General features: G+C 47.2%; 1 protein-coding gene across 5 annotated transcripts in view; it reads left to right on the top strand.

Annotated features, from left to right (window-relative positions):
- The window catches only part of PLXNB1 (plexin B1), a 77,251-nt gene that overhangs the window by 48,947 nt on the left and 7,046 nt on the right, over window positions 1-21,258 (top strand). For all 5 annotated transcript variants that reach the window (XM_014268060.3, XM_014268059.3, XM_014268056.3 and 2 more), the window contains 23 exons: window positions 1,800-1,908; window positions 2,006-2,114; window positions 2,695-3,558; window positions 3,682-3,807; window positions 4,894-5,016; window positions 5,971-6,064; window positions 6,316-6,482; window positions 7,510-7,661; window positions 9,483-9,588; window positions 10,751-10,887; window positions 11,494-11,670; window positions 11,860-12,028; window positions 13,150-13,392; window positions 14,642-14,818; window positions 15,147-15,295; window positions 15,658-15,758; window positions 16,517-16,734; window positions 16,922-17,100; window positions 17,586-17,652; window positions 18,204-18,350; window positions 18,823-19,000; window positions 19,806-19,909; window positions 20,567-20,651. In XM_014268060.3, coding sequence (XP_014123535.2) covers window positions 1,800-1,908; window positions 2,006-2,114; window positions 2,695-3,558; window positions 3,682-3,807; window positions 4,894-5,016; window positions 5,971-6,064; window positions 6,316-6,482; window positions 7,510-7,661; window positions 9,483-9,588; window positions 10,751-10,887; window positions 11,494-11,670; window positions 11,860-12,028; window positions 13,150-13,392; window positions 14,642-14,818; window positions 15,147-15,295; window positions 15,658-15,758; window positions 16,517-16,734; window positions 16,922-17,100; window positions 17,586-17,652; window positions 18,204-18,350; window positions 18,823-19,000; window positions 19,806-19,909; window positions 20,567-20,651 — 3,981 coding nt within the window. The remainder of the gene's footprint in view (window positions 1-1,799; window positions 1,909-2,005; window positions 2,115-2,694; window positions 3,559-3,681; window positions 3,808-4,893; window positions 5,017-5,970; window positions 6,065-6,315; window positions 6,483-7,509; window positions 7,662-9,482; window positions 9,589-10,750; window positions 10,888-11,493; window positions 11,671-11,859; window positions 12,029-13,149; window positions 13,393-14,641; window positions 14,819-15,146; window positions 15,296-15,657; window positions 15,759-16,516; window positions 16,735-16,921; window positions 17,101-17,585; window positions 17,653-18,203; window positions 18,351-18,822; window positions 19,001-19,805; window positions 19,910-20,566; window positions 20,652-21,258) is intronic.

The raw sequence follows: 21,258 nt of genomic DNA, 5'->3' as shown, positions 1-21,258 counted from the left end.
ATTCTAGGCTTCAGATATTCTTATCAGCTCCTTTGTAAGTCAGCCTTGCTTTTATTGCAAGATACCTTTCCTACATTACTCTCATATTGTGTCTGAGACTTATCAAGTGGCTCCTGTTGTGTAGCATGAGCTTGCTGGTGGATGGTTTCTGTGTTTGATCTATTTGTGTTGTCCCTTTGCTTCCGCAGTGCTTCTCCCACTCAGTGAGCTATGGCCAGGCCTTCCTAGCACAGAGCTTTGCTGTTTAACTGTGCCAGCTTCTTCTTCATGTTCTCTTGTTCCTCAGACTTCCTCTCTCCTTCACTGTATTGTTATTCCTTCTCTGGCTTCTGTACTCTGCTAAGATGAATTTGAAGCTGGTAACCAGATTCATGCATTGTTTTCTAAATGAGATCTCATTAGGGCCTCAGATACCAACACTTTCCTATTCCTACTTATAATACTTTCCCCAGTTCACTAAAATTTTTTTCACTAAAATTTTGCCATTTTCCAGCTTTATTTTAAAGGTTGCATACCAGCTTATCCATCATGTGTAGCTCTTGAGCTCCAAGTTAGTAGCACAAACTCTTGCTCTCAATCTGCAAGTGCTCCACCTCATCCTCTGTACTGTCAAACAGCATTATTGGCAGTCATGGGAAATAATGGCCTTTCTGGAGAAAGGAGTATTTATAAATATGGTGTCATAACCCTGAAATCCTGGGAGGCGTTAGCCCTTCCACCACTGCCAAATGCAATCACCTCTGTGACAGTGATAGGAGTTGGCAGTATTGCAGTGACTCCAGCCTCCAGCTGCATAGGATATACCCTTATTTTCTGCACATCCTGGGTTTCAATGCACCCCCATCACTGTTTTGTTAGCATACTGCTGCCCTTGCCATCCTGTCAGGAACCCAGCTTAGACCTGACTGGTTTTACACATGTTGTTTGTTTTGCTGTGACTAGAGATTGCTTGCTAGAGGAGCTCTGAAATCTCATTCTGAGAGGAACAGTGCACAAGGTTCTTGTTACTTACTTTTATTGCAAACTGCCCTAGTGAAACAGCAGCTCCTGGGGTTGAGCAGAGAATGCAGTATGCTCCCATTATTTGGAGAACTAGTAACCAACTCTAAGGCTGAAGGCATTTGTCTGGGACAAGATTAATAAGCTGATTTAATACTGTTTTATGCAAAATATCTCCTTCCAGCTGATGCTATCAACTGCAGTAAGATTTGACCATCTCTGCAGCTATTTGGTCTACAGAAAACAGTGACAGTCTCTTCCCAAAGAGAACAGGGCTATCCTGAGGGTTGTAATTGATGTGAGACCTGGATTTTAAAGCAGATAAGCCTTCAGTCGTGTCAAGTGAGATTACAAATCTTATAAACGTCTTTCCTGACTCACTTCTTAGTCTGGTCATAGAACAAAGCTCTCAAGGTAAAGGCAGCATGTGAAGGGCACATCAGTTCTAAGGTTTCATTTTCCTTTGGATGACAAAAGAAGGCAATCAGCTTTGAGCCTCAATGTTACTTCTTCCTGTAATACAGAGATGGCAGTGGAATTACAGAGATAAAGGTGGACAGATCTTCAGACTAGGCTTCTTTCCCATGGGTTGGCAAGAGCTATCACAAACTACTCCTGATGAACTTGTCCAACCTGTTTTTAGTGTCCGTAGGATAATCCAGTGATTGAGATGCTAAAAGCATGGAAGGGAATCTGCCTCAGTGTTTGACAGTGTCTATCCTAAAGCATGCTGCATCTCCTAACAGTATGGCAAACTTGTAGGGGCTCCATTTCTAAGAAATTTTTATTTTCATTTTCAGATCATGTCACCATAAAGCTTGTAGTGCGTTTCCATGACATCTTCATTGCTTCTGTGGACTTCTCTTTCTATGACTGTGCTGCAGTGGCCCTGCTGTGGAAATCGGCACCGTGAGCACCTGCTTTTCTCTTCTGTAGTTTTAGGGAGGGTGGCTGTCTCTTTCTGGGTTGTCCTGTCTTAGCAGCTGCTTTTCTGTCGTTCCTCCAGGTGCCAGAAGTGTGTGAGCAGTCTCTGGGGATGTAACTGGTGCATCCAGCAGCACCTCTGCACCCACAAAGCAACCTGTGAAGAGGGAACCATTATCTACAATGAAAGGGTATGTCTCCTGCTCAGTCCTAGTCCTGTGTGCTCTCACAGCCCCAGTGGGTCAGATCTCTTCTTAGGTAAAGAAGCAGCTGTCAGTCACATCAAGCAAGGAGATGAGCTGTTGGAGCAAAGAGGAGCTCTCCTTGGAGTGACATGAGGCTCTGCATCCCTGATAGATACTACAGGTTTCTGGGGAAGTACCATCAGATGAAGCTGGTCACTGTCCTGGGGCTATGCAGCCAGTGTTGTCAAAGTGGAAGGACAGGAGCAGGCTGGCAGGGAGGTGGAACACATGCCCAGTGTGTGGCTGTCACAGGTGGCCTTGCATTTTTGTGGAGGATGAAGCAGACCTCCCTCTGAGAGGAGGCCAGTGCAGGCATCTGTGGGAAGAGGGAGTGTTGCTGGATCTTCTGCACTGTGAACATTCCCCAATCCCATCGCACAAGATGGTACAAGATACAGCTCTCATTAAAATCCAGAGGGTGGAACAGCATCTTGTCTATGGGAAGTCATACAGAGTGTTTTTCTGCTTGGGTTTTACTGTTTCATTTCTTTCCCTCTTCTCTTCTCACCATGTTGTTTCTTTCTAGGCTCAGATCCCAACCTCGATCGTGTATCCCTCTTCAGCTGCTCCCCTCACCAAATCCTCCACTGCAGCCCCCACCATGGCCACAAAAGCTGTCACCACCCCTGTGCCCGTGAGCCCCAGCACTGTGCCCCACACGGAGGCCATCCACGTCACGCCCTCCGCAGCCTGGGAGGCGACCATGGAGCCGGCGCGGAGCCCCAGCTACACCCACCTGAGCCTGCCCACCGAGGGCGCCTCCCTGCACGCTGCCACCGAGGCCCCGCTGCCACCGCCCGCAGACAAACCTGTCACTGTGCCAGAGACAACTTCTCCTGCTGCATCTGTGCTCTCCAGCCCATCTAAGAACATGGATCACATGGCCTTGCCCACCGAAGGGCCAGCCACAGCCCAGGCGGCCCAGCACACAGACCCACCCACCACCACGCTCGGGGGTAGCCCTCTGCACACATCTCCAGCGGCAGCTGTAACACCTTCCCCTCACGTCACGAGTTTCAAGTGGCCTCCAAGTCCTTTTCCTACCACAGAGGCACTGACATCTGCCATCTCATCTCCCCAGACCCCCAGCCAGGTGCCAGGGAGCCCTGTTGTCTCTGATGATGCTCCTGGATTGCCAGGAACTGAGCTCCCTGTTTCAGGGCTCCCAACATCGGCTCCCCCACAGTGGCTGCTGGAGGAGGGCACAGAGCTCCAGGACACAGAGGACTGGATGGATTTGCTGCAGGCTGAGAATGACACATCTCTTTTCTCTGCTTCCACTCTTCTGTCGGGTGATGGTGATTCTTCAGAGAGGGATGTCCCTGACTTTCCCAGGATCCTTCACCCTGACCTCGACTATCAGTATGATGCCCCTGAGTTTTGGGAGGAGGTAAGTTACTGGCCTTTTGTAATTCATGGTCTAAGGCTGTGTGTGATTCTGAACTTTTCTTACAAATTTCTAATCTAGTATTTCAGCACACAGGAGGGGTTGTGTCCTGTGGTTGTTTTTCAGAGCGAAGAGCCTAGCTGGGGTCCAAATGCATGTCCCTGTGTGCAGGGAATCCAGGGATCTTCGTTGTTTCCAGTCAATGTGGCGAGGAAGATAACCCTGCTGGGAAAGAACTTCCACCTCTATCAGGTAGTCAGCTCAATGCCATCACCATCAAGCAATTGCATTCATACAGGGCACTGTTTGGACAACCTGGCCACTGGGCTGCTAAAAATATGTGTAAGATGCAGGTGTGACTCTGCCTAGGTTTCTCCTAGAGGAATAACCTATTTCTGTGCATAAAGAATTCCATAACTGGATGTCTTCATGTGTAGAAGGTCACCCAGAGAAAGGGAGAGTACAGGTGTGCACCAACCTGCTGGAGAAGATCTGCATGTATTTGGATTAAATTGCACCTGTGCTGCACTGCAGATGGTAGTTCTTGGAATAACTTTCTGCTGAATCCATCCTGTTTGTCTCTCCATAAGTTAAAGACAAGTCATCTGTTCCCTTTCCTTTCTGGCATGCTTATGTTAATGTGGCTATTCCTGCCATACCTGAAACTTTTGCAGTGGGGAAAACCACCCTTGACAGCTGTTTCTTGGGTGTGCCTCTGATAAAAATTCTCTTTGCTTCTCAAGACAGAAGATGATTTTGTAACCTTTGACAAAAAAACAACTCAGAACATGCAGCACAGTCTAATTGTTAGTTTATGCATTAAAGCTGACACACTGCACTGCTCAGAGGAGCAGAGCTGGTTCCAGAGAGATGCATATCTAGCTTTTTTACAGGAAGTATCTAAGCAATTTGGTGGAAAGTTTACAGGAAAGAGACAGGGAGGAGAAATACACACTTAATGGTTTTGACATGCTCTCTCCTAATCTGTGTACTCTATTCTTCATCTCCAGCTAGTGTTTCACAGGGATGTACTGGCATAACTTCACAGTCCCACTGTTGGGTTTTTTTTATTTCTCCCTCTGTGCTAAGTTCTCCACACAGTGGCACACACACTCCTTTCTAGGTGTTTTGTGTTGGTTTGCCCTTCATGTATGGAGGCAGTCACAGCATAGAGAGCCCTTGAATATAGAATAGAGTTGGCATAACGAGGGGAACGAGAGGAGCATGCTGCTGGCTTGGTGGCTTGGGGAAGGTGCTGAGCTGGAGAGGCAGGACAACACCAGTGCAGCCCAAAGCTCTGTGTCACTGAGGAATGGTGCCATGTGTCTCCTCCTGCAGGACCAGCAGTGGGACTATGAGTGTGTCTTGAATTTGGAGGGGAGGACAGTGGTGATGGAAGCTTATGTGGAAGGAGAAGAAACAAACAAGTCCCTCTGTTATATCACCTGCCAGATGAACCAGGTGAGTACTGTGCCATTTCACAGTTCATGCAGGTTTTGCTCAGCAGGAGAATAGGATGGAAGGCAAGCTCTGGAGAAAAGAGCATATTTTGCAAAAGTATTTGTAGGCTATTTAGCACTCTGGGGCCTTTAGCTATGATGCTGCTGCCTGCCAGTACTGGTACCTTCAACTTCAGGAAGATTGTGCAGCCTGAGCCACATGATCTGTTGCTGCACTAGCTGTAGCAGGGATGGTGCTGTCTCTGAACTGGCCAGCATGGTGCCACTCCTGCTTTAGCTTGAGGCACTGTTGTTTGTCATTCTCTGCATCATGACTCCTGTGATGATTGTTCTTTTGTGAGAAGAAAAATGCTGGTTTGTAGTACTGATTTTGTCCTTGGTGATAGAAGCAGGCCTGTGGATTATAAAATGATCAGGGAAAGCTAAAACAGACATGTACACTTGTGGATGCTGGGTGAATTTTACTTAAGGCAAGATTTGCAAGCAGAGATGTTATTTTTACTTCACAAACTCATATAGTTAAGGGAGAAGAACAACACAGGCTCTTGTGCACGAGCCCTGCAGACCAATTGTGATCCTACATTGTCAGCTCTACTGAAATTATATAAATGCCAGCTTGAGCAGCTTTCTGAGCAGGTGGCTTGTAGATAGGAATTGGCCACTTAGGAATGCAGTTAGGAAGTTAGATGACTATTGTTGGGAGCACAAACTGGGTTTTCAGTGTTCATCTTAGTGAACCTAAACCTGCTGCTCTTTCTAGAGCAGAATTGTGACTGTGAACCATGAGGTCAAGCCTGTGCTGCCACTGCCCCAACTAACACTGCCTTGTCTGCATGCATGGAAGTTCCATGTATGCTGTTTGTGCCATGTGCTTTTCAGTATTGAGGCTTCTTGCCAATTCAGCTGGTTTGTTTTTGCCTCTGCTAAGTCCTCTTGATGATCTTTGTCTTTGCAGTACAGTTACACAGCACCTCAACTCGAGTTCAATGCTGTGGTGTTTGTGCAGAGGCGACGGCACCTTCGAGTGGACAGTGCTGCAGATCTTCATGGTAGGAGTGCAACACCTTCCCGGTAAAAACACAGCAGATGAGGTGGAAGGGAATTGAGAAATCCTCAAATGAGGCTTTTTGTACTTGTGGTAGTCCTATCACAAGAAAACTAAGGAAAGCAGAGCTGCACTTGTGTCACTTGTCTCGGGGGCAGGAGGAGGAGTGGGGTCTGTACAAGACACCAGGTTGCTGGGTTATGCTGTGCCCTGTGGGGATGTGTGCAGGTACCTCTGAATTTTTCTCCTTTGCAGTGACTTTTTACAACTGCTCTGTGGGACACACTGATTGTAGCCGCTGCCAAACAGCTGACTCCAAGTACAACTGTGTGTGGTGTGGAGGTGACAACCCCAGCTGTATCTTCAGGGGCTCTTGCAAGGAAGAAATTGAAGACCTATGTCCAGCACCTCTGATTCACTCTGTGAGTAATTTGCTCACTGGTGTACTGCACACAGGGCAAGGAGGGCTCCATTCTGCAGTGGAAATCAAAGGGCTGTGAACTCAGAGAGCAAACAGTGCAGCTCATTCATTTATTGACCTTCTGAAGAGGAAGTTCAATTGGAGTCCCTCGGTGTTGTGAGGATTCTAGACTGTTGTTGCTGGGCTTTCAGTTTGCTAATAGAGAACAGTGGGGAATGATTCATTTGTATCTCAGCTGAAACTGGCACACCAGAATCATTCAGGAGCTGGGAAATGGTCCACAGGATGGATTCTCCAACTGTCCTGAGCCAGACCCTGAAACAGGTTGGCCCAACTAAGCCTGGGGCAGAGGAGGGTAAAACATAATGACAACAGCACAGCAATGATGTGAAAGGCATGACAGGTTCCTGGAAATAATTTTTTTTTGTCTGTTTATTTTAAATGTTTCTTGCTAACTGCCACATGACAAGTGTCTGTAGCCATGTGTCCCTTTTGCTGTCAGCTTGTCCTCCCTTCAGTGGCACACAACATCCATGTGCTGCATCTTGTCTTAGTTTACCTTGGATGCTGCTCAGGGACAGAGCTTTGACATTTGTGCAGCATGCAATTCATTGTCGTCCTGATGCTGAGGGGGGAATGGTGCTTGCTGCTTCAATACTAGTAACATGTATTGGCTTGTGCATTCCCACTCTTCAGCAGAAATGCCCTGTGGAGTGGTCAGCATGTTGATGGGAAGGCAAAGTAGGGCAGTCTTTGCCTTCTAAGTGGATTATCACCTCTGGGTGGGGACTGCTGGCATCAGCGAGGTCTGGGAAAGAAGGCTCCAACTGTGATGTTCCTTATGGCCTTTCTTCTGGTGAGACTGCAGCCTGGGACTAGTCCAAGCCAGTAAAAGGAGTCAACAGCAGTGACCTGAACAGGCAGTGTTTGCACCAGGGCAGCTGAAGGGCCCTGTGCTGTAGATCAGTCACCAGCCTGTGGAGGTCTGAGATGCTGTGACATTTACACGTGCGCGGATGTCTTTGCAGGTGTACCCCCTGTCTGGACCAGTGGAAGGTGGCACTAGAATCACCATCACTGGCTCAAACCTCGGGCAGAAACATCAAGACATTGCAGAAACTGTCACTGTTGCAGGAATTCCCTGTGCCGTAGATGCTCAAGAGTATGAGATCTCTAGCAGGTAGAGTATCTGTGAAACCTTCTCCCAGAGGCAGGCGCTGGCTTTTCCCTTGGCTGCTGACCCAGCCTTAGATGTCTTTGCCTTTGCTGTAGTAGGTGCTGAGGCCCTGCCTATTCCCAGGAAATGCCCTGAGTAAGGTCACTGTGTGAGCACTTGCTGAGGCAGTGACCCTAGAGAGATAAGGGTGTGTACAAGGTGACAGCCAAACAGTGATGCCTTGTTCCAGCCACACTGCCCAGACAGCGTGGAGCTGTGGGCTCAGAACCCTGCAATTTCATGGGTGTCTCACTCAGCCACAGGAGATTTCAATAAAGCAAAGGACATGGCTTGTGCAAGTGTCACTGATAGGGAAATCGCCTGACTGTGTTAACACAGGGTGAGGATGGGAGCATGTGGTTGAAGGCACACCCCTAGACTGTCAGTCTTCACTTGCTAGCAAGACTTCCCCTCAGGAACAAACACAAAGAAAAGATCCTCTCTGCCAGGGAGAGGACATCCTGGTGGGCCCAGTGCCACTATTTTGGTGGCCAGGAATGTCTGACAGGTCACAAAGTGCTTGTAAAAGTAGTGGCAAGGAGAAGGATGAGAAGCAGAAAGCCCTATCCTCCTGAATCTGGCTCATGTCAGAGATAGAGAATTGTGCAGCTGGTGTGTCTGGCCAGGGCAGAACAAAATAATAAAGCAGTAGTTAGTTGTTAAGAGTTATGAATGGGAGATAAGGAGAAAAGGACATTTGTGTAGTTGGCCCGTGGCAGGGCAGGTAGGTGGGAGCTTTGGACAAGGGAGGGAGAGGAGCCAAACAACCAGCAGGAGAAGAGGAGGGAACTTGTGAGTAAACTCTTACCAGAGCTATCACAAACATCTTTTTCCATTTCATGGTAGCAGTAGTTGTAGCACCCTTCCCTCTAGGAGCCAGGTAAGATCCTGCTGGGAATGGCTTGCTATGTTGAGCAGTGTTGTCCTGTCTGTGCAATTTGTTTGTCTGGATCCATCTGCTTTCTGTTTTCATCCTAGAATTGGAGCTTAATCTTTCTGGGGTTAGCACTGTCTGTGTTCTGTATCTGTAAATCACCTGGCATCACAGGGTCTTGGTTTGGACTGCACTGCCTAAGTTCAAATTCCTCAGCCTCTTTAGTTGAGGGGATATAGCTGTGAACCTGGAACCTGCTCCTGAGCAAGGCCCAGACAAAATTAATCTCCTGCTATGCAGGAGGGCTGGGAAGTCTCCTGCAGATTAGCTTTTCTGTTAGCAAATGAGTGCTGTAACATGGGACTCCTTGCTGCTCTGTTCTAAGTACAGTTTGACTTTTCATCTTGTCAGCATCTCCCATAGCAAATTACATCTGGAAAAAGGGCTGGGAGGAATGGCTGGTACAGATCAGGGGATCTGGCTGGTTGGAGAGGCCACTGGCTGAAGATCAGGTCTTGAGTCTTCTCCTGCATCAGACGCAGCACTAATGTGTGGATTGACCACTGCTGGCCTGAGGTCCCTCCAGATGCAACTGATTTTGATCAGCTCTGGAATATAGAAGAGTTCTTGGACTCTTTGTGTATCTGTTACACAGTGGGATTCATCCTGTCTGTCCCAGAAAGAATAATTTTAGATAGGATGAGCCTGTTTGGAACCAGTCCCTGCTTTTTTCTGCTGCACCTAACCCAGCTTTTTTAGAGGTGTTTCTTAATGTTTGGTTGCATATTCTGAGCACCAGATAAGGCTGGAAGAAGGGAACTGTGGTTGCTAGACGTTTTTAGGCCGTGCTGCAGTGGATGCAGCTCCCCTGCTCTCCCCTGGTGTGACTTTGTTCTTGGATTGTCCTGCAGCATCGTGTGCGTCACCGGCGGGAGCTGGACCGAGAGGTTTGGGCACATCGTGGTGGAGGTGCCTGGAGGAGGCCGTGGGGTTTCTGGTCACGTTTTCACCTATCAGGTAATATAACTAAAACATCTCCCCTCTTTTCCCAGTATCTCTGCTAAATGGCTGTTTATGCATGAATTTACAGGACTCTATCAGGCACTTGCTGCTGGTAATTTTATGATTTTTTTTTTTACAATGGTAGCTGTTAAATACTTAAAGATACTCTGTATTTTTCCTCTGTTTCCAACTTGAAGACTTTTTCTTTGATGACTTAACATCTTACAAAGACTGCTGACTTTTCTTTTTGTTAATATGCAAATTGCTGTTTGAACATGCTTTTATCTTCTCACCTTCAGCAGCTGGTGGCAGTAAGTCCAAAATTCCTGTGCATTGTGTGGAGCAATGCTTCCTATCATTTTAAAACGTGTTTCTGATAACTTTTTGATATCTTAAACCCAGCAACTATGAAATAATACTTAAGTAACTTTTAAATACAATTGCTTCTTTTTCTTCCTTTCTGTGCAATTTACAAGAGATTCTGACAAGTCTTGAGTCTTCCATTTTTGATTTGATAGAACCATTTTATGTACTAGATTATGCTTGTTGCTCTTCTTTTGGTTATCACCAGGATGCTATTTAGAGACTAGCAATGGTGTACATGTTTGCTTTTTATCCTTTAGTCTCTTTCCTCCTTCTTACTTCATGGATCTTGCTTTTTGTTTGTCAGCAGTGACTTCCTTGTGTCACTTGGCTAAATTTTGCAGCAGCTCCTCAGTGGTACTAAGTTTTTTTTTGTTACAGTACAAGTCTCAACAAAAATTCTTAGGGCTTCCTGCTGTTAATCTCCTCATCTATTAGGCAAACAAGCAATTTATTTTCTACCTTGTTTTTCCTAAACTGAGTTATTAATCCAGTTACTGATCTGAACAATCCCTTTGGACTGTTAATCCTCAGGTTTGTGTGTGAGGCTCAGAGCTCTGCTGTTTGCAGCATCCATATGCCTTTGGCACTCTGTGGAGAGGTCCTTGATTCATGGTTCTTGCTGGTGTTATTGATCCCTCCTCTGCTCACTAAAGTAGCTGCTGGAGTATAGCTGAGGCCTGGCTGTAGTTTGGATCTGTGGCTTCTATTTTCAGAGCATTGTAGGCTACTGAACACATTCTGCTGTTTTCTTTCTTGTCTTGTCTTTTGAGGTCCTTGTCATTCACTTCCCTTTTTTTTTTCTTCCTTCTAGAATCCAGAGCTGAAATCCATTGTTCCAACCCAGGGTCCCAAAGCAGGAGGAACCTGCCTTACCCTTCTAGGCTCAAAGCTGCTGACTGGGCATCCTAATGAGATCAGTGTCCTGCTTGGAGACCTCCCCTGCCAAATGTAAGATCAGAACTTGCCAGTATGCTATCTGTCCTGAGTCCTTCCTAGAGCCTCCCAGGGTGTGATGCTGCCTGGAGCAGCTGGAGCTCTGCTTTCCTCTGTTTTTCAGGGGATCTTCCCTGTGAGGGTCATGGCAGCAACCTCAACCATCTTAGATGCTGGCCCACCTTCCCTGGGCATGAGCAGGCCTGCACACTTCTGTTCTGCCTGTCCCTTGACAGGACTGTAACCCACCCTGACACTCTGCTTTTGCTGGTTAGGAGCTGAAGTTGGCTTCTGCAGCCTGATTCCAAGAGCTGCTTGCTTCCTTGCACCCAGGGACACATAAACCTGCCTCACCTCACTGCTGGGTGAGGAGGTGCACATGCCTTGGTAGCAAGTGTCCAGTCCCTTCAATCTGGACACTGATTGTACCTGCTTTTTGTCTGTGTGCTGCTTCCAACAGCTGCCCAGCAATTGTTACTTGCACAGATAAGGCACAAGAGCTTTTATCATGAAATTCAGGAAAATAGCAGAAGAGGTTTGCAGACTCTCTGCAAAGAGGAAGACTCAAAATCTGTCTCTGCAGTGGCTGTGTTAATCCCTTGTTTTTCTTGTCTCTCCAAGCCTCTCTGAGATGACAGAGGATCAGCTGGCATGCCAGACAAGTCCCAGCAATGTGTCCACAGAACTCCCAGTCACCATCAAATACGGGGAGCAGGAGCGGAGATTGGAAGGGTCCCTCTTTAGATATACTCTGGATCCCAACATCACTTTTGCAGAGCCACCTAAAAGCTTCCTCAGGTACAAGGAATGAGTGTCCCTTCCCCTGGGCAATGTGCTGGGGCTGCAGCACCAATGTCATCTCTCTTGAGTAGCACTTTGGGGTGAAGCCAGGCTTGTCAGAATGAGCATAAACTGAAGGATGGGAGCATGGACAAAACTGAGTTAATGAATTACAGGTGAGTCAGATCAACTCCTTTTGTCTTTCAGTGGAGGGAGAGTGCTCAGAGTTCATGGATACAACTTGGATGTTGTACAGAAACCAAAGATCCGAGTTACGGTTTCTCCATCTGAACGCCGGCGCCGAGGAGTGCGGCGATGGCGAAGGATCGTCCCGGACTCTGAGTGTCCTGAGGGCTCTCTGTGCAGCATCCAGCAGGTAGCACAGCACTCTGTGGGGGTGTGGGTGCACAAGGCTTGATGTTCCACCTCTGAAGAAGTGGCCTTTCTGTCCCTAGGGCTTTTTTCCTCCCACCACTTGCTGTTATCTGCTTGGATTGTGCTAACAGTCTTGGCCCATGGAAGTGTTCTCTGCCAGGCTGAGAGGTTAAGCACTTCCACAAACATTTCCATGGGCTGGGTCTGCCTCTGCCTAGAGATGTGCAGGACTGTGATGTGGGACAGAAATAGCAATGCAGCAGTGTGGAGATAAAGGAATCTACATCTGAGCCAGAGAGCTTGTGTTGCTCAATGTGTCTGTGCTTCACATTCTTCCTTTTGCATATTTCAGTCTGTCCCTGTAGTTCCTGGGATGTCTTTCACTCTGACATACAAAACCAGGCAGTGAAATTACCAGCACCACAATTATTTTCTGCTCTCCTGCTGCCAGTCTGCTGAGATGGGTCATTACAGAGATATTGATGTGGTCATCAAGGTCACAGAGCATGCAGCAGAGTTTGCAGAGGTAGAGGGTGGTTTAGCAGCCCGAGTACAAGAAGGATTTGCATCATTAGTGCAAATGATGAAGGGCTTCCTGTCATAAATGTGCTCCTGATGCACATGCATCAATAAAAGCTGGTTTTATCAATGTTCTCATGAAAGATTTGTGACTGAAGGGCAGAAAAAAAAAATACTCTAATGCTTTCATTGAATGTATAAAACATATCCAACCAGGCATGGGAACACTTTCACAGAAGCATTCAGACTGGGAAAACAGCCTTGCATTGAAGATGTTTGGACCTATTCTCTCAGAGCAGAGCAGGGAAATCTAAAGCTGGTCTCTCTCCAGAATTCGCTGCCAGGGGAATGTCAGAGCTGATTCCCACTGCTGAGACCTTCCAACAAAACCAGTGCTATGAAAGCTTTTCTTTAGAGGAACATGGGGAATTCCTCAGATCTTGGATTTTTCCCCTTTACAGTTAAGCAGGGTTATTCTGGCATTTCTCCAGACTAGAAGAATGCAGACTGGCCCCAGATTGTTTGGGGTGGAAAGTATTGCCAAGCTGCAGGAGAAGCACTGGTGTTCCATTACTGACACATTTTTTTGCCTTTTCCACTTAGTTTGAAGAACCCTGTCTCGTTAACTCTTCCTACCTGATCCTGTGCAAAACTCCAGCCATTAACCTGCTGTTGAGGAGTGTCCGAATCAAACTGGAATTTATTCTGGATAATCTGAGCTTTGATTTCAACTCACTGCATCCCATGCCTTTCTCTTATGAAGTCAACCCCATCCTAAAACCATTGAATGCTGAGGACCCTGCCAAACCATATCGTCACAAGCCAGGAAGTGTCATCTCTGTGGAGGTAAGACAAAAACCAGCTGGAATTCATGTTCCTTTTATGAAGTTTTAAGTTGGTGTCCTGCAGCATCCAAAGTTTTTAAAGCATTTGACAGGTTGCAACCTGTCACAGCACATCTGCTTTGGCCTGTGAGAAACAGTTCATAAGAGGAGGGAAAAGTGCATCAAAAAAGCCTCCTGAGTCCATAAATCATTTCTAGGGCTTCATAGGGCTTATGGAAACTTCTGTGGTTTGTTTTTGGGGTTTTAATTTAATCCTAATAAACTGTTTGTATATGAGATATTAGTACTACATTATCCCCACATCCTGTTCTCAGCTGCTGACTCTATCATAACTACTTCAGTTTCGTCCAGAAATAACTTAGGAGTAAAAGAATCCTGCCAGTGGGGAAGACCTGTTACTAAGTGAAGGCGGAAATATCACTCATTAAAGATGATACAGAAGAGCACAGTGACTCTATTTTACTGTACGTGCAAGAAAAAAATTTTGAGGTATTTTGTTTGTATGGAAAGGTACTTTTCAGTCCAGTACTCTTAAAGAAGGTAATGGCTGCAGCTGTAGGTGCAAATTCTCCACGTGCTGTCCTTTTGCATACGGGTGAAAAACTGTGAGGATGTAAGAGCATAGAAATGCCTAGACCACTGCCATTGGAGTTGAATGCATCATGGAGATGTAGGGCAGTTTGAGACGACTGGAAGAGAACTTTTAAAAGACAAGCAGGTTGATCTGTCAGCCTGTTGGGATACCCTGACAGAGCTCTGGGCTTAGAAAGCATTAAAGCATAAAAATGTAATTAACATCAGTCAGCATGGTTTTATTAAAAAAAGAAAAAGTCTTAATCCCCCAAAATTAAAGCAAATAAGAGGAATAGCACAGATATGTTATACCTTTGAAAGGCATTGATTGACTCAGTTGAGTGTGCAGGTTAACTGACATGAGACTACCTTTTTAAATATACAGAGTGAAGAGCTGAGCTTAGCTGGGTTTCGCTGAAGAGCCTTAAGAGGACAGGCTATTTATAACTGTACTTATGCAGTGTGCTACAGGTCCTAAAGCTAAATCTAAATCATATGCAACTGATTTTTTTAGCTTACTAACTTAACTCCTGCAGCCTATTCACATGTGAGCCTAAACAAAGAAGAAAAAAGTCTGCTTTCATCTCATGGTATTGGTCTCCTCTGTCTTCTCTGAAGCCATGGCAATACATAGTTGTTTTTTCACTGATCTCATGTGCTGTCCAAATGTATTTCAGGGGGAAAATCTAGATCTGGCTATTTCCAAGGATGAAGTTATGGCTATGATTGGGGAAGGCATCTGTGTGGTGAAGACACTAACAAGGAATCACCTGTACTGCGAGCCGCCCTCGGAGCAGCCGGCTCCGCGGCACCGCACCAAGCGCGAGGGCACCGACCTGCTCCCCGAGTTCACGGTAGGGCATCAGCAGCACTGCCAGGAACCCTGCCATTTCTAGAGGCATGTGCAAGAAGTGGGAGTGGGATGTGAAGTTAGGAAAGGTACAAGCCCTGCTGAGGGACAGGGGAGGTAACAGGGGTGGCAGGGAACTGGTCTTGTTCTCAAATACTGCTCTTAAAGGCTAAAGTTGCCTGAAAGTAAACAGTATAGCTGGGTTCATTGTGCTGTGGGACAGCTCTTCTGGGCAGCTGTGTGCCCCCTTGTGCTCATTCTGGAGAAGCCCTGTGGCTTTGTATTTAATTCCTGCACAGAGGAACGGAATCATCATGGCTTTCTTCTCACAGGTTCAGATGGGAAACCTGAACTTCCTCCTGGGCCGAGTGCAGTATGACACAGAGAGCCAGCTCACCTTCCCGCTGGAGGCACAGATTGGTTTGGGTGTCGGTGCATCCTTTGTGGCACTGATTGTTCTGGTCATTGTCTTCATATACAGGTAAGAAGTGCTGGCATGGATGAGGCCTTTAAGTTCCTCTCAGTGTTTTTCAGTGGATGTCACCAAGCGTGTACATCTTGGGCCTAAACAAGGCTACAGTTTTCTTTATTTTGTGCCAAATTCTGAGCCCCTGCTGGTGTTGGATGCAGGAGGCATGTTGCACTGCCAGTCACAGTCCGCGCTGTGGTTCATTAGAATCTAACAGGTGCTTCAAGAGATACATCTAGTTTATGGTATGCTGTGTGGTGTCCTGCAAAATTGATGCTTTGCAGAAATTGCCTCAGCCCTGGCAGCAGCATAGCAGTTGGCAAGGACAGTCCCTGGGCTACTGCCACCAAGAACAATTTTCCTTCTTATTGCAGGAGGAAGAGCAAACAGGCTCTGAGGGATTACAAGAAAGTTCAAATCCAACTGGAAAATCTGGAAACAAGTGTTCGGGACAGATGCAAAAAGGAATTCACAGGTCAGTCACTGAGCTCCTGGGTTTCTGCAGCTTCAGGGAAACTTGGAGAACTACCCTCAACCCTACCTCTCTTCCCATTCCTGTGTACTTGTCTGTGTAGCTCAGAGCAGGCGATAATTTATCCTGTGCCACTGCATAGAAACGTAGAGCCAAATTCTTCCTTTTTTAATTGTTTAATTCAGGGCACAGTGATTTATACAGACCTCTCTCATTCTCCACTTCATCCTCCAGACTCAGGTGAAGAGGTAAAAGTCAAGACAGCACAATTGGAGGGATCTTAAGGACAACTACTAGCCCAGTCTTTGTGTAGGACAAATTGAATTGCAGCCCATATTCTAAGCTTACATGCTTTATACTTCAGCTCTTTACAACTGTGGGGTTCTGAAACTCTGCAGGTCACTGAGACTGTAGTCTCCAATTAATGTGTGATGGAGTGAGGAGCAAGTATCTAATACTCTATCTTTGCTGTAGGTAATGCCTGTAACCACAGATGTGTGTTGAACAGTGACTTCCTCTTTACAAAATTGGAAACCAGCTCCTGATTGGAACATTCCTCATGCTATTTCTCCTGCTGCCTAGTCTAGCTTTACATGTTCTAGCAATGAGACCCCAATATGCCTCTTCCTAAGAGGAAACATCCTTCCTGTTTCTCAGTCTCATGCTGCTGGCCCTGGTTCTTCCACTTACCTCATGCTCTGCACCACCACTTGAGATCATGTCAGTTGTGTCATCCTCATGGGCATTTTCCTTTCCCTCAGACCTGATGACTGAGATGATGGACCTCACAAGTGACCTTGTGGGGACAGGGATCCCCTTCCTGGACTACAAGTCCTACGCAGAACGCATTTTCTTTCCTGGCCACCGTGAGTCCCCACTGCAGAGGGACCTTGACATCCCTGAGTGCCGACGGCAAACAGTGGAGCAGGGCTTGGTCCAGCTCTCCAACCTCCTCAACAGCAAACTCTTCCTCACAAAGGTAATGTCCCTCTCTCTGCTGACAGCCTGCTGCAGGGCCAGAGCCATGGTACTGGCAGCAGGAGGTGGACAGTGTCTGTTAAGGTTCATTCCCTGGTAGTTATCTGCACCTCTTCTTCCAAGAGCCAGCAGTTGTGACTGCTTTGTTTGCAGCAGAGTCACACACTGGCTTTTCTGTCTCCCACCAGTTCATCCACACTCTGGAGATCCAGCGCACTTTCTCTCCCAGAGACCGGGCCTATGTGGCGTCGCTGCTCACAGTGTCGCTGCATGGGAAGCTGGAGTACTTCACTGACATCCTCAAAACACTCCTGAACGACCTTGTGGAGCAGTATGTGGCCAAGAACCCCAAGCTGATGCTGCGGAGGTGAGTGAGCCAGCCATGGTCCCACTCCTGAGGGGACAGAGCCTTTCTGCCTGGTTGGCAAATTCTGAAAGGCTCTGCCAAGTCTTCTAATCCCACTTTGCTGTTTAGAGGTCTCTGAGTTCACAGTCAGAGCTAAAACTGAGATCTCTCTCATATTTAGATCCCCAGTAGTCTCCTATGTGGTCCATCCTTCTGATCTGAGCACACTTCCCTTGTTTGAGACCAATCAGAGGCCTGCCACTGTTCCCTGCTTCTTGTCTCTCCAGTTCTGTAATTTGGTGCCTCCTTCAGGCTGACAAGTGCTTCCAATAAGCAGAGATGTAAAAAGCATTAACTGTGCTGGTCTTGAAAGGCTTTTTTTCCTCTCCATTCTGTATCATGACTCAGAGTGCCCTTCTTCCAAAACAAGTCATCTTTACCTTCAGATCTCCCCCCCCCTCCGTTCTGCACCACATTTCTGTGACCAACCTGATGCTCTTTTTCAGGACAGAAACAGTGGTAGAGAAGCTATTGACCAACTGGATGTCCATCTGCCTGTACGCCTTTGTGAGGGTGAGCTCTTTGTCCCGTTGTAATGCAGAGGGGCCAAAAGAGGGGAGACAGGCACAGCTTTGCTTTGCGCCTCACTCATAGCTGAAATAGTGCCAGGGTCACCTTGTATTTCAGGGTGAAGGATAAGGGCTGCTCACTGGGAATGGGGATTCTTAAGTCAACATCAATGCCACTTGTTTCCAGAATGTGTCACCAGGTCATGGAGGCCTCAGTGTAGCTCCTTTATCTTGAAATACACAGGACACAGGCTGGTCTGTGTGTGGGAGGACAGATGCTGGTCTAATTCCTTTTCTAGAGGGCTGGGGAGGCAGCAAGGATTCTCTCAGATTAGTGACACAGAGGCAGAACAATGCCTTGGTGATGTGCATCTCTCTGGTAGCTGGACAGTGCACTTTTTCTGTGCATGGAGCAGGAGCTGTTGGCACAGGCTCTGTCTTTGCCTGCTGTGGCTCAGCTGCTGTATCCTCAGTCCTGCTTGATATCCATGTTTCCACGCCTGAGGCACTGCTGGGAGGAGCAAGCTGAATTTCTCTCCTTCCTTTCCATGCCAGGATTCTGTTGGGGAGCCCCTTTACATGCTGTTTCGAGGAATCAAACACCAGGTGGACAAAGGGCCAGTTGACTGGGTGACAGGGAAAGCCAAATATACCCTGAATGACAACCGCCTTCTGAGAGAGGACCTGGAGTACCGCACTCTGGTAAGTGCCAGATCTTCTGTCCTCTTGTACACCAGGGCTGGATGTCTCTGCTCCCATAACCAAAGCACAAGTGCAGCACATCCTGCCACTGTCTCCTAGGAGCCAGGTTTGTTCCAGCAGCACAAGTTCGTAGATGATGAAGAGCTCTGCTAAATCAGGCACTTTTGCCCCAGGCTGATGGGAGCCTTCACCCCACTCATCTGGTGTCCGTGCTGTGCTGTGTCTAGAAATAAGGGAGTGACGTTGCTGATGGCACCTCGGAGCTCCTGCCCAATGCTCTTGAGCCGGCTTCCAGCTCTTGACACAAGGCTAAGAACACAAGACTGAGGTGTTTAACATCTGTGATGTTTTATCTTCTGAATCTCCCAGTGAAAGGACTAGCTGTTAACTTGCCTGAATGCCAGCCATCAAAGGTGTAAATGTGTCAGATGTAATCTTATCAGCTGAGTAGCTGTGACCTTTTCTTTCCCAGACCTTAAATGCTTTGACACAAGCAGGAGTTGGTGCAGGAGGGGCAGAAGAATCTCAAGGGATTTCAGCGAAAGTACTGGACTGTGACACCATAACGCAGGTGAAGGAGAAAATCCTAGATCAGATCTATAAAGGGACGCCATACTGTCACCGGCCAGACCCAGACACCCTGGACCTCGGTGAGCAGAGCTCTTGGGTGACAAAACTCAGTGAGGAAGTGAAGGAATGGTGGTTCAGTGTCTGTGCACAGCACCCTGGCATGTGTGACATTTGTCGTTCTGTGCTGAGTGTGCAGAATCACTGACCACCCTGGCTGAGCACAACAGGGAGGAGGCTCTAACAGAAAGAGGTAGGGGTGGGAAAAAAGCAATTGGGGTCACCCTCTTTCACTTCATGGTGTTCTTTGCCCGACTCAGACCACAGCAATGGCTTGGTCCAAGGGATATGAAAAAAGTGTGGGAGGGGAGGAGGATTTGAGTGCAGTGCAAAGATGCTGTGGGCATAGGCTGGCACTTCCTGGCAGCCTCTTAATAATATATGTCAGGGAGGATTTTGTCCATGGTAGCTAATGAATGATAGAACTTATATTGGGAGAGAAAACACTCAGTTTGCAATCTTCTCAATTCTGTTGATTTAGGGATGAGAAGGTACCGAGTAAATAGTAGCTGATAAGAACTATGGGTGCCTGTTTGTGGTTTGAGCCACCTCCTTGGAGAGTCACAATCTGACAGAATTTGTAGGAACACGACAGGTGGAACATGGGAGGCCATGAGGCCACCTGTCCCTGTGCTCAGAGGGGTCTGTCCTGGGACTGCAGGACTCAGCATCATGACAGACACTTGCTCAGGTTATGTTGTCTGTGAAATAGCACAGGTAAAAGCTGACAAGGACCAAAAGGTGTTTAATGAGGTCAGCCAGGTTGACGCAGATGATGGCTCGAATGAGCAGTTAATCCTTTCCTTTTCTGTGTTTCAATGGCTGTAGAGTGGAGATCAGGGCTGGCAGGTCATCTGATACTGTCCGATGAGGATGTGACATCTGTTGTTCAAGGAACTTGGAAACGTCTGAACACTCTTCAGCATTACAAGGTCAGAACTCAGTCTGCCATTGCCTTATCTCTCCTCTCATCCTTGTACACACTGTCAGGCTCTGTTTGTAGCTCTGGCTCCTGGTGAACCACTGTCAGAAGGTTGGACCTTTCTTGCAGAGCATATTCAAATTAAGTCAGTACTGTGGCTGCAGCCTGACTTCCTCAAACACAACCCTGTCCTTACCCCATACCTGAGATGTGGGCATGTGTAGGGCTTGGGAGGATAGGCACAAGTTCATACTGCAGTGAAGGTGATGTGCTGGATCTGTTCCTGTTCCAGGCCAGATCAGTCAGGAGGTGATGACACACTGAGCTGCCAAGTACCTTCTAACAATGGAAAGAGGGATTTTTTTAATTACCTTGCACCAGTGTGTTGTATCTTGCAGTATGTTAGTACCTTGCTGCAACATGTTCTAGATCTGAATGACCTCAATCCCTGAGTATTATCTTCGTTGTACTTTGAACATTTGTTCTTTAATTAGTACAGACAAGATTTTCTCACCCTCAGGAAAGACAGTGATGGTGCCTCCAAATCCCTATTTCTGTCCTTATTTCTAGTGATGGTACAGCCTGTTATGCTCTACAAGCACTTGCATATTATGCTGATGAGAAACCTGCCATTTGCTTTGAATATTGTTGTTTTCCTTGTGTGCAGGTGCCTGATGGAGCAACAGTAGCACTCGTCCCACGCCTGACCAAGCACATCCACAGGGAAAATCAGGATTACATCCCAGGAGAAAGTGAGTTTGATGACTTGTTCTCATAAAATTACTTCAGAGCACTTGCCAGTTAGTGGAAAAAGTCTCTTGTTCTAGCCCCAGCTTTATGCTGATGTAGAAGGCTGACACATGCCTTGGATCCTCATAGGATTGTCAGGAAATGTGAAAGTTTGGTCAGGTGAGGTCAGAGAAAAGCAAAAGTGTGAGAGCAGAGGGAGGCTGGGCTGGGTGTGAAAATGCAGAACAAGCACAGTGGTCTGACTCTCTAGGGCTGACCACAGTCTGCAACTTGCAGAAATCTTTGTGCCTTCACGTGCTGAGCATGGCCTGAGAGGGATGATGGGATGTCAGGCAGTTTCCTTACAGCCTGGCAGAGTGGACAACTCCATGGATACTCCTGTGGCATGAGGGATAATAGCCACAGGCTGCAGCTTAAGAGATTGAAATTGGATATGGAACAAAACTTCTTCAGCAAAAGGGTGGTTCAACCCTGAAACAAACCACTGGGGTGGTGGGGGATCTCTGTGTGGGGAAGTTTCCAAGACCTTGAAGTTATTAGGTGAACAAAGGCAACCTGCTGTATAGTTGGCAATGTTTGTACTCTGCAGAAAGCTGGATAGAGGCCTCC

Source organism: Zonotrichia albicollis, chromosome 12 (genome assembly GCF_047830755.1).
Source record: "Zonotrichia albicollis isolate bZonAlb1 chromosome 12, bZonAlb1.hap1, whole genome shotgun sequence".
In the NCBI taxonomy this organism is placed as follows: Eukaryota; Metazoa; Chordata; class Aves; order Passeriformes; family Passerellidae; genus Zonotrichia; species Zonotrichia albicollis.
The sequence above is the reverse complement of the archived record's forward strand: the minus strand, read 5'-3'. Positions and strand labels throughout refer to the sequence as shown.